The sequence below is a fragment of the Ranitomeya imitator genome, chromosome 5 (genome assembly GCF_032444005.1).
Source record: "Ranitomeya imitator isolate aRanImi1 chromosome 5, aRanImi1.pri, whole genome shotgun sequence".
Classification (NCBI taxonomy): domain Eukaryota; kingdom Metazoa; phylum Chordata; class Amphibia; order Anura; family Dendrobatidae; genus Ranitomeya; species Ranitomeya imitator.
In genome coordinates, this window is record NC_091286.1 from 112777184 (window position 1) to 112789715 (window position 12532).

The 12532-nt window shown below is 42.4% G+C and overlaps 1 protein-coding gene across 1 annotated transcript in view; it reads left to right on the forward strand.

Moving 5' to 3' along the window:
• Positions 1–791: 791 nt before the first annotated feature.
• LOC138681518 (interferon-induced, double-stranded RNA-activated protein kinase-like) overlaps positions 792–12532 on the forward strand; it is a 129568-nt gene continuing 117827 nt past the window's right edge. Inside the window, exons 1-2 of the mRNA XM_069769092.1 lie at positions 792–847; positions 4468–4598. Of these exons, the coding sequence (XP_069625193.1) occupies positions 4492–4598 (107 nt within the window). The 5' untranslated portion in view covers positions 792–847; positions 4468–4491. The remainder of the gene's footprint in view (positions 848–4467; positions 4599–12532) is intronic.

Below are 12532 nucleotides of genomic sequence, written 5' to 3' on the forward strand. Positions count from 1 at the left end.
AGAATTTGAAAACCTTTGCGACTGATATATATTCCAAGTTCTATAGTACTGTAATTCAATGTACTGATATGAACACAATACCATCATTATTATTATTTTACATTTATATAGCGCCATTTATTCCATGGCGCTTTACATTTGAAAAGGGGCAAACATAGACAAATACAATAAACATGAGCAATACAAGGCGCACACAAGTACAGAAGGAGAGAGGACCCATTCACTGTGATCTGTATGTTTATGATAATTACAATTGCAGTGACCTGTTCTGTGGCACCACCAGAAAAAAAGAAATGATAGAAAAGGTAGGCTGGAAAAAGCCCCCTGTTTTTCTGGAATGTCCGGGAACTTCCTGGAAAACCCTGATGGGCAGTGAAGTAGTCCAGCCATTCATGAGGTGCTGCAGCATCTGCATTTCAAGAATCATTGAATCATCCGTGACAAGACTAAGCGCCCACCAATCTGGTTTGTATGGCTCTTCCATATATCAGAGTGGCATTGTCTCCCTCCTTGATTCCTGACATTTCTATTTTATTCGCTAAAACTCACTATCTGCTTCTAGCTCTTTCTATATTCTGCATAGGAGAAACGAAACTGAATCCTGCTTGTAAGAGTGAAGTCACTGAACAGATGACTATGGGGCTGGGTTGTCCTAATACCGCCCAATGTATGTGTGTCACACTGAGGATTAACTCCTAGAGCCCTGAACACCATACCCTGAATGCTGATTCACTCTTAGAAAACTGGCAAGGAAAGAGTGCAAGGGGATGTGGCCTCCCTCCCTTTAAAATCCCTGTTTCCTGCACACTGTTCTGTGTAGAGCGTATAGGGAGAGCACCGAAGACAGGTGAGACCTGACTGGGGCCAGTAACGGGTGTATTATTTCCATATTAAACAATACATCATGACCAGATATTGTGTAATCGGTCCGTAATACAACGTACAAATGTTAGTCATTGCCGTATTAAACAAGCATTCTTGTGAGAGGAGGCTGCCATATAACATCCAAAACTGGGTCCCCAAATAGACTCGGGTCACTTACCTACTCCTCCAGCTACCGCCTCCCCCTCACGTCTCTAAATCAATGATGGACCCAGAGGTAGATAGACCATAAATGTCAACTATGGAAAAACGTGGTTAAAGCTTTGTACAATCAATGCAAAATTTGCATTGCAAATCTATTACTTTTTCCTATAATGTATGATTTGTGGGTGTCAAACCGGTGGATCTCCCACGCAGTGATCTCATGCTACTGGCACAGTATGAGAATTGGAATATAAAAGAGTAAGAAGAAACACCTCCCTGTGTAGACCCTCAACCCCCCCCCCCCCCCCCCATCCTATTTGCACTTTTATCCTCATTCTGTCCCAGTTTACCCCCATTACTGGATGGAAATCACAAGTAACTACACACCAACTGGACACAGGTCACTTATCCCCTGCTTCAGTTACTTCCTCCCCATCATGTCAGAAAATCACATTACTAGCAATTTATCATCCACTGAATATATTTATCATCTGCACTACTTTTTAAGTCATAGTTCTTTAATTTTTACTCCACCTACTTACTAAAGTGAGAAATGTTGTGACTTTTTAAACAAGTCACGTCAACAAATGAGCCTAAATCCTGGCCAAGCAAAAAGTGGCTTCTACTCCACATTTTCCAAACCAATATGCTGGGTACCAATGGCTCCAAATTCAAATTGCTAAGGTGAACCTGATGATCCACGGGCAGCATGTACCAAGCAGTGGCTGTGTGATCTAAGTGAGCCATGTTTGACTCTGAAGCTCTCCAGCATTTCAGTGAAGAACATACTTTAAAAGCCACCCAGGACAGAGCTACGCAAGAGACTAGTCAGACATTCAGGTCCCCGGCAGCTTCTCCCCTCATGCTGCCATTGATTGACAGGTCTTTGTCTATATGTGCGTGTAGGGAGATACCTGTCAATCCAGGGCAGCAGGTGAGGAAAAGCCGGTGGGGACCTGCCCAGGGCTGGTTTTAGGCAAAGTGGGGCCCTAGGCAAAAGTTTAAAATTGGGCCCCAAACGCTGACATATTGCACATCATACAGAAGCATTTCTGTTGTATTTACATGCACTGAATTCAGGTCGCTAAACGAGTGTGATGGACAATATTGAAGTCGTACGCCACTTGTTTCCCAGCTTCTTTACACCAACTGAGAAAGAATGATGGGAACAGAACAATTACTAATAGATCAATCTGTCCCCATAGAGTATCATGTTATCAGCGGCACATCTACAGTTTACACCAGCGATGTGCTGCTGAGAAGAATTATTTCTGTTCCCACATAAACAATCCAATCACTCGATGAATATGCAGCATTTTGCCTGTTTAGTATAATACACCCCATAGTCCTCCATATATTATAATGTGCACCATAGTCCTCCATATTGTAAAATGCACACCCCACAGTCCTCCATATAATATAATGTGCCCCATAGTCCTCCATATAGTATAATACACTCCCCATAATCCTCCATGTAGTATAATACACTCCATATAGTCCTCCATATAGTATTATGCACACCCCGTAGTCCTCCATATAATGTGCCCCATAGTCCTCCATATAGTATAATACACTCCCTATAGTCCTCCATATAGTATAATACACTCCGCATAGTAATCCATATATTAAAATACACTCCTCAGTCCTCCATATATTAAAATACACTCCTCAGTCCTCCATATAGCATAATACACTCCTCATAGTCCTCCATATATTAAAATAATCTGCTCCGTCCTCCATATAGTATAATACATTCCTCATAGTGCTCCATATAGTATTATACACTCCCCATAGTCCTCCATATAGTATAATACACTCCTTAGTCCTCCATATAGTATAATACACGCCTCATAGTCCTCCATATATTAAAATACACTGCTCAGTCCTCTATGTAGTATAATACACTCCTCATAGTGCTCCATATAGTATAAGCCACTGCCACAGCCTGGATTATCAAGAGGCTGAAGACCAGATCCACTGCAGAGGTGGCTGGCATCTTTAATGTGTCTCAGCGTCAAGTACAAAGAATTAAAAAAAGATTTGAAGAGACTGGAGATGTGTTTGACAAGCCCAGGTCCGGCAGACCCCTCAAGATAACTACTCAGGAGGAACGTTTGTTGGTTAGAAAATCCAAAGCAAGCTCCCCTCTTCCATTGCAGCAGGGCTCCAACAGGCCTGGTCACCTCAAGTCCCTGTGTCAACTAGAACAGTTTGTAGTATTCTGTCTCGAAATGGCATCCATGGTTGAATCAGTGCCCAGAAGCCAGCACTAAACAAAAGGCAAAAAAAAACGTGTGGCATTTGCAAAGTCCCACAGCCTGCTAAACAGATGGATGCTGGAAAAGTGGCAGAAGGTGGATTTCTCTGATGAATTTTCAGTAGAATTACACCACAGCCGCCGCAAATACTGCAGGAGACATACTGGAGCCCGTATGGATCCAAAATACACCCAGAAAACAGTTAAATTTGGTGGTGGAAACATCATGGTCTTGGGTTACATTCAGTATGGGGGTGTGCGAAACATTTGGAAGATGGAAGGCAAAATCAATAGCCTAAAATATCAAGAAGTATTAGCTACCTCTTATATTCCAAATCATAAAAGGGGTCAAATTCTGCAGCAGAATGGTGTTCCATCTCATACATCCATCTCTACAACAAAGTTCCTCCAGGCAAAAAATATCAAGGTGCTCAAAAACTGGCCAGCCCAGTCACCAGACATGAACATCATTGAGCATGTTTGAGGTATGATGAAATAGGAAGCTTGGAAGACAAAACCAAAGAATTTAGATGAACTCTGAGAGGCATGTAAGACTGCATTCTTTGCTATTCCTGATGACTTAATTAATACATTGTATGAATCATTGTTGAACCGCATGGATGCAGTCCTTCAAGCTCATGGAGGTCACGCAAAATATTAAATATGACTCTAATAGCACCACAACTTCATTCACCAATGTTATGCAACATATATTTGTATTTTAAGTTAATTATATGTTTGAATATCACATTACTTTCTGTGGGCGACAAAACTTTTGTCTTGCCAAAATCTGACCATTCTGTGTCCATTTACTGATCAATATTTCTGCATTAATGACAATTTATTTTCTTAACCTAAACCACATTTCAGAGGGTTTCAGCTTTCAAAAGAATAATTTATACAACCAATGGATGAATTTAACGTCAGGTTATAAGCTTTTATTTACATAACATGGATAAGCGACATAACTTCTGTCAGGGAGTGTATATTGCTATCTCCTTTAGAAGAAGCTGCAATGCGTATGCTTCAGCACTAATCCATTCAAAAAGCGACTGGTGGATAGATAATAGGTTTGGAAGTGGGAGAACCCCCTTATGCGCATTGTTACACATAGTGGTTTGATGAATTTTGCTGCTCATTCTGCTCTTATTTTATTCTGGTTGTTAATTATTTTCTTTTTACAGTCTTCTCATATTTCCTTCAGGACAATGGAGGAGAACTATAAAGGATCACTAATGGAGTTCTGTGCAAAAAATAAAAAGCTACCGCCTAGGTTTGAAATTACTAAAGAAGATGGACCACCACATGATCGTGTGTAAGTTTTGTAAGAATTCAGTTACAAGTATTATTATTTCATGGGATATCTGTGTTATCAGTGGTAGACAAGGGTGTACAGATAGAGATCAGCTGCAAATTTAAAGCCACCTGCCCTGCTGTGCTGTTCGGTCAAAAATGACCGTTTTTGAACTTTGATATTTAAAAAAAATGTATTATGTGGTTCTGAAACTTGTGGTTACTTCTGTTTTCCTAATTAGAGGGGTTCTTTCTGAGGGTACCTTTTTTTGTTTAGTTTTTGCGCCACATTTTTTTTTACACTTGTACTGTTCCCGGTCAAAAATGACCGAATTACATTTTATGCTATTTCAGCCATTTTTTTGAGTAAAACACATGAGTTATAATTTCTTTTGAGACTACTTATTGCATCTACTATTGTTTATGAAGTAAACAGTTGCTTTAGGTGCAGATTTACACATGCTTTCAGTACAAACCATACACATTGGTTTTCAGTACAGTTCTGTGCAATTTTTTTCTCTGTATGTTATTTACCCTGCTTTTTTTAATTTTCCTTGTGTTGGTTCTCTAATGAGTCATGTCTGCCAAATGTGTTTTCTTCTCTGCTAGATCAGCATTCCAGGGGGTGGTGTCTCTTTTCTTTTCTTAGCAGTAAGTAAGCAGTTCAGCCAGGCATTTCAAATTCAAATGCAAATGAGCTTTATTGGCAGGACTAAGTACACATTAGCATTGCCAAAGAATATGGTAAAAATACGTGGGGGGGGGGGAAGGGAGGCATATAGAGGTCCAGGATATATCAGACTCCCTTGTTGAAAAAACAAGCCTGAGCTTTCACAGGGTATTCTCAGCAAGAGAGGAGTGCATAATGTTTTTTTTTTTTCTAATTTTTACTATTTACTATTACTATTTTTTTCAAAATGTTTGCACGCAGTTAAATTTTATACCATAGTTAATTTTAGCTATAGTTACAGTTAGTTATAGTTGTTATAGTAGTAGTAGTAGTTGTTATAGTTAGTTAGTTAAGCTCAAATTTGTAATTTCTGTGCAGACTTCAATAAGCCCTTGTAACCTTTATAAACACAAAATAAATTAAAAAAATTGAGTTTTTTACGTATTTTTTTTAAATAATGACCACCCATGTTCACATGCAGTATAATAATGCAACAGGTATTCAAAAAAAATTTAAGTAGCTAAAACAGCATTTTAATAGGTCCGGTCAAAAATGACCGGAGCAGTACAAGTGTATAGTGGAAACGAATAGAGCAGCAGGGTTAATTAAAGGTGTTATCCAGGACTATTTTATTTTTTCCTTATGGGGCTAAGAATTGGCAGACGGATAGTTGCCAACTACCTACCTGTTAAGCCCAGCAGCATCTCAGAGCGATTATCTGAAAATATTGATATATTTACCTCTCCGGCGGCCCCTGGAGTCAGCGCGGGTAACCGGCAGGCTTCGTTGTTCAAAATCAGCGCTTTTAGGACCTGAGAATCACGTCCCGGATTCTGATTGGTCGCGGGCCGCCCATGTGACCGCCACGCGACCAATCACAAGCCGCGACGTCACCGCAAGCTATTAACGCGCTCATTTTTGAAAAATGAGCGCGTTAATGACTTTCAAAGACGTAGCGGCTTGTGATTGGTCGCGGCCACGCGACCAATCACAAGCCGCGACGTCACCGCAAGCTATTAACGCGCTCATTTTTAAAAATGAGCGCGTTAATGGCTTTCAAAGACGTAGCGGCTTGTGATTGGTCGCGTGGCCGCGACCAATCACAAGCCGCGACGTCACCGCAAGCTATTAACGCGCTCATTTTTAAAAATGAGCGCGTTAATGGCTTTCAAAGACGTAGCGGCTTGTGATTGGTCGCGTGGCCGCGACCAATCACAAGCCGCGACGTCACCGCAAGCTATTAACGCGCTCATTTTTAAAAATGAGCGCGTTAATGGCTTTCAAAGACGTAGCGGCTTGTGATTGGTCGCGTGGCCGCGACCAATCACAAGCCGCGACGTCACCGCAAGCTATTAACGCGCTCATTTTTAAAAATGAGCGCGTTAATGACTTTCAAAGACGTAGCGGCTTGTGATTGGTCGCGGCCACGCGACCAATCACAAGCCGCGACGTCACCGCAAGCTATTAACGCGCTCATTTTTAAAAATGAGCGCGTTAATGGCTTTCAAAGACGTAGCGGCTTGTGATTGGTCGCGTGGCCGCGACCAATCACAAGCCGCGACGTCACCGCAAGCTATTAACGCGCTCATTTTTAAAAATGAGCGCGTTAATGGCTTTCAAAGACGTAGCGGCTTGTGATTGGTCGCGTGGCCGCGACCAATCACAAGCCGCGACGTCACCGCAAGCTATTAACGCGCTCATTTTTAAAAATGAGCGCGTTAATGACTTTCAAAGACGTAGCGGCTTGTGATTGGTCGCGTGGCGGTCACATGGGCGGCCCGCGACCAATCAGAAGCCGGGACGTGATTCTCAGGTCCTAAAAGCGCTGATTTTGAACAAAGCGGTTACCCGCGCTGAGTTCAGGGGCCGCCGGAGAGGTAAATATATAAATATTTTTTATTTTAATTCTTTATTTTACACATCCCTATGGATCCCAGGGCCTGAAGGAGAGTTTCCTCTCCTTCAGACCCTGGGAACCATGAGAATACCTTCCGATACTTGATGTCCCATTGACTTGTATTGGTATCATAGTAACATAGTTAGTAAGGCCGAAAAAAGACATTTGTCCATCCAGTTCAGCCTATATTCCATCATAATAAGTACCCAGATCTACGTCCTTCTACAGAACCTAATAATTGTATGATACAATATTGTTCTGCTCCAGGAAGACATCCAGGCCTCTCTTGAACCCCTCGACTGAGTTCGCCATCACCACCTCCTCAGGCAAGCAATTCCAGATTCTCACTGCCCTAACAGTAAAGAATCCTCTTCTATGTTGGTGGAAAAACCTTCTCTCCTCCAGACGCAAAGAATGCCCCCTTGTGCCCGTCACCTTCCTTGGTATAAACAGATCCTCAGCGAGATATTTGTATTGTCCCCTTATATACTTATACATGGTTATTAGATCGCCCCTCAGTCGTCTTTTTTCTAGACTAAATAATCCTAATTTCGCTAATCTATCTGGGTATTGTAGTTCTCCCATCCCCTTTATTAATTTTGTTGCCCTCCTTTGTACTCTCTCTAGTTCCATTATATCCTTCTTGAGCACCGGTGCCCAAAACTGGACACAGTACTCCATGTGCGGTCTAACTAGGGATTTGTACAGAGGCAGTATAATGCTCTCATCATGTGTATCCAGACCTCTTTTAATGCACCCCATGATCCTGTTTGCCTTGGCAGCTGCTGCCTGGCACTGGCTGCTCCAGGTAAGTTTATCATTAACTAGGATCCCCAAGTCCTTCTCCCTGTCAGATTTACCCAGTGGTTTCCCATTCAGTGTGTAATGGTGACATTGATTCCTTCTTCCCATGTGTATAACCTTACATTTATCATTGTTAAACCTCATCTGCCACCTTTCAGCCCAAGTTTCCAACTTATCCAGATCCATCTGTAGCAGAATACTATCTTCTCTTGTATTAACTGCTTTACATAGTTTTGTATCATCTGCAAATATCGATATTTTACTGTGTAAACCTTCTACCAGATCATTAATGAATATGTTGAAGAGAACAGGTCCCAATACTGACCCCTGCGGTACCCCACTGGTCACAGCGACCCAGTTAGAGACTATACCATTTATAACCACCCTCTGCTTTCTATCACTAAGCCAGTTACTAACCCATTTACACACATTTTCCCCCAGACCAAGCATTCTCATTTTGTGTACCAACCTCTTGTGCGGCACGGTATCAAACGCTTTGGAAAAATCGAGATATACCACGTCCAATGACTCACCGTGGTCCAGTCTATAGCTTACCTCTTCATAAAAACTGATTAGATTGGTTTGACAGGAGCGATTTCTCATAAACCCATGCTGATATGGAGTTAAACAGTTATTCTCATTGAGATAATCCAGAATAACATCCCTCAGAAACCCTTCAAATATTTTACCAACAATAGAGGTTAGACTTACTGGCCTATAATTTCCAGGTTCACTTTTAGAGCCCTTTTTGAATATTGGCACCACATTTGCTATGCGCCAGTCCTGCGGAACAGACCCTGTCGCTATAGAGTCACTAAAAATAAGAAATAATGGTTTATCTATTACATTACTTAGTTCTCTTAGTACTCGTGGGTGTATGCCATCCGGACCCGGAGATTTATCTATTTTAATCTTATTTAGTATCGGCGATATCCGATATTTTTCGGGTATCGGCCGATACTATCCGATACCGATACTTTCAAGTATCGGACGGTATCGCTCAACACTAATAGCCATTATATAACAATTTGTGCTTCAGAAACATTTTTATGAGATTAAACAAGACAGTCTTCTTTGCTCTTCACGTACATCACTGAGCCTTGGGCACACGTGACCCTGTTGTTAGTTTGTCCTACCTTGAATTACTTTTGAATGGTACTTACCACTGAACATCGGAAACACCCACAAAAGCTGCCAATTTGGCGATATTCTGACCCACTCAACTATCCATCTCAACCTTTCCCTTATCAGAGTTTCACGTAACACTTGCCTAGTTTTCCTGATTTAAACATTTCAACTTTCTGTACTGTCTGTTCATATGCTGTAAACACCATTGTGATGAAACAACCAATGTTTACTTTAATGTTGCGTGTGAACACTGCATCATATAGGAAACCCAAGTTGAAATTAGGTCCAAGAAAAGGGGAGAGGGCAGAAAGTCAAAAGGTCATATCAGACAGGAAAGGTAATAACAAGTATCCAGCATAGTGAAATGCAGAGCTGCAACTTCTGCACCCTCTTTATCTACGCCCATGGTGGAATGTACACTTCGAAAAACTTCGTGAACTTTTCCACAGTTTTTCACGATCTGACCACAAACTTACGTAAATATTTTTTACTGGGATTTTATGTGATGTACCAACATAAAGTAGCAAGTTTTTGTGAAGTATAAAGAAAATAATGCCTGATTTCCTAATTATTTAAAAAATATAAATCTGAAAATTATGATGTGCATTTGTATTCAGCCCCCCTGTAGTCTGATAGCTCTAGATACAATCCTGAGTGACCAATTGCTTCCAGAAGTCACATAATTAGTAAATTGAGTCCACCTGTGTGTAATTTATTCTCAGTATAACAACTGCTGTTCTGTGAAGGCCTCAGAGGTTTGTTTGAGAACATTATGGAACAAACAGCATCATAAAAACCAAACAACAATTTATAAAAAAAAAAATAGACCAAGCTCTTAACATCTCACAGGGCACTGTTCAATCCATCATCCAAAAATGGAAGGAGTATTGCACAATTGCATATCTATCAAGCAAAGACGTAACTATAGTCCGATGGCCTCAATGCACAATTTGGGCTCCCACCTACATGTTAGTTAGATGTATTAGCCCTTGTAGCATTCTAAATCTTATGAAGACATATATTATGCCCACCACCCCATTATGTAATAATGTCCCCAATCCTGAACCCCTTCCTGGTCTAATATCTTCCATACTGGGTCCAAGCCAGTAATAATGTCCCCCACCCTTTCCACCTTTCAGTAATAATGGCCAAAAACATGTATCACAGGGCAGGGAGCCAGCGAGGGTAGTTTCACACTTGCGTTCCCCTGATGTGTGGCAGGCTGCGGACCTCCTCCGTGAAGCCCAGCCCCCCGCCGCACCTCCGCTGTTATCTCCGCCTGCATCTGTATGCGACCTGCGTACCTATATTTAACATTAGGTACGCAGGTCGTGCGGCTGTATGCAGATGGTGCCGCATGCGTCGTTTTGACGATGCGGAAAAAAAAATGCTACATGGCTGCGTCTCCGCTGGTCGCCGCATCGTCAAAACGACGCATGTGGCACCATTCGCATACAGCCGCACGACCTGCGTACCTAATGTAAAATGTAGGTACGCAGGTCGCATGCGGGGAGGTGCGGCCGGGGGTGGGGCTTCATGGAGGAAGTCCGCAGCCCGCCGCACATCAGGGGAACGCTAGTGTGAAACTAGCCTGAGTCTCTGCATTATAATACAGCACATTCAGCTGAATTAAGTGCTGGTGTTAGCGGGACCCTGTCCCACATGGGCCAGATCACACCCTCTGCAACTGCGACTGTTACACGCCTGCTGGGGAGGTAGCTGACACAGCAAAATACTAAACTTTTCTTTGTGCACCTTTGAGAAATGCTGCTCCAATGGCCAGTCTCATTCTTTCTGCACAGTGCTTCTGTGCTCCTCCCCTCACCCACTCCAGCAATTATTGGTTGCTCATTGCAAATTTGCAACTAGGTATTATAAATTAAAAGAACCCTCCCAGGACATATCAAACCTACTTTACTGTGTATGGAGCGCATTAAGGTAGTTGATGTATCTAGCACAATAACAAGGACCCCTTCAACAAACACAAACTGCTCCAAATGCTCCCCCCTCACTGCACGCACTGTAAGTGACTGCAGACTGGCGATCCCGCACCACCTCATATTCCTGCCTCCCTCCCATTCCCCAGCTTCGAAAGTGTTCCCCGCTATGTGAGCTGACAACAATCTTTTAAAAGTTAATAATAATAATAATAATAATTTTATTTATATAGCGCCAACATATTCCGCAGCGCTTTACAAATTATAGAGGGGACTTGTACAGACAATTAACATTACAGCATAACAGAAATACAGTTCAAAACAGATACCAGGAGGAGTGAGGGCCCTGCTCGCAAGCTTACAAACTATGGGGAAAAGGGGAGACACGAGAGGTGGATGGTAACAATTGCTTTAGTTATTCGGACCAGCTATAGTGTAAGGCTCAGGTGTTCATGTAAAGCTGCATGAACCAGTTACCTGCCTAAGTATGTAGCAGTACAGACACAAAGGGCTAATACTGCATAAAGTGTATGAGAACATGATGCGAGGAACCTTTTTTTTTTTTTATTATAAATAGGCCACACAGGGATCGTTAGGTTAATGCATTGAGGCGGTAGGCCAGTCTGAACAAATGAGTTTTTAGGGCACGCTTAAAACTGTGGGGATTGGGGATTAATCGTATTAACCTAGGTAGTGCATTCCAAAGAATCGGCGCAGCACGTGTAAAGTCTTGGAGACGGGAGTGGGAGGTTCTGATTATTGAGGATGCTAACCTGAGGTCATCAGCGGAGCGGAGGGCACGGGTAGGGTGGTAGACTGAGACCAGGGAGGAGATGTAGGGTGGTGCTGAGCCATGGAGTGCTTTGTGGATGAGGGTAGTAGTTTTGTACTGGATTCTGGAGTGGATGGGTAACCAGTGTAATGACTGGCACAAGGTAGAGGCATTGGTGTAACGGTTGGTGAGGAATATGATCCTGGCTGCAGCATTCAGGACAGATTGGAGCGGGGAGAGTTTTGCAAGAGGGAGACCGATTAGTAGAGAGTTACAATAGTCCAGACGAGAATGAATAAGTGAAACAGTCAGAGTTTTTGCAGAGTCGAAATTAAGAAAAGGGCGAATTCTAGAAATGTTTTTGAGATGCAGGTAAGAAGAGCGAGCCAGTGATCGGATGTAGGGGGTGAATGAAAGGTCAGAATCAAGGATGACCCCAAGGCAGCGGGCATGTTGCTTTGGAGTAATGGTGGAACCGCACACGGAGATGGCAATGTCAGGCAAAGGTAGGTTAGTAGAGGGAGAGAACACGAGGAGTTCAGTTTTTGACAGGTTTAGTTTCAGATAGAGGGAGGACATGATGTTAGAGACAGCGGTAAGACAATCACTGGTGTTTTCTAAAAAGGTCGGTGTGATATCGGGAGCAGAAGTGTATAATTGGGTGTCGTCAGCATAGAGATGGTACTGGAAACCAAATCTACTGATTGTTTGTCCAATAGGGGCAGTATACAACGAGAAGAGTAGGGGG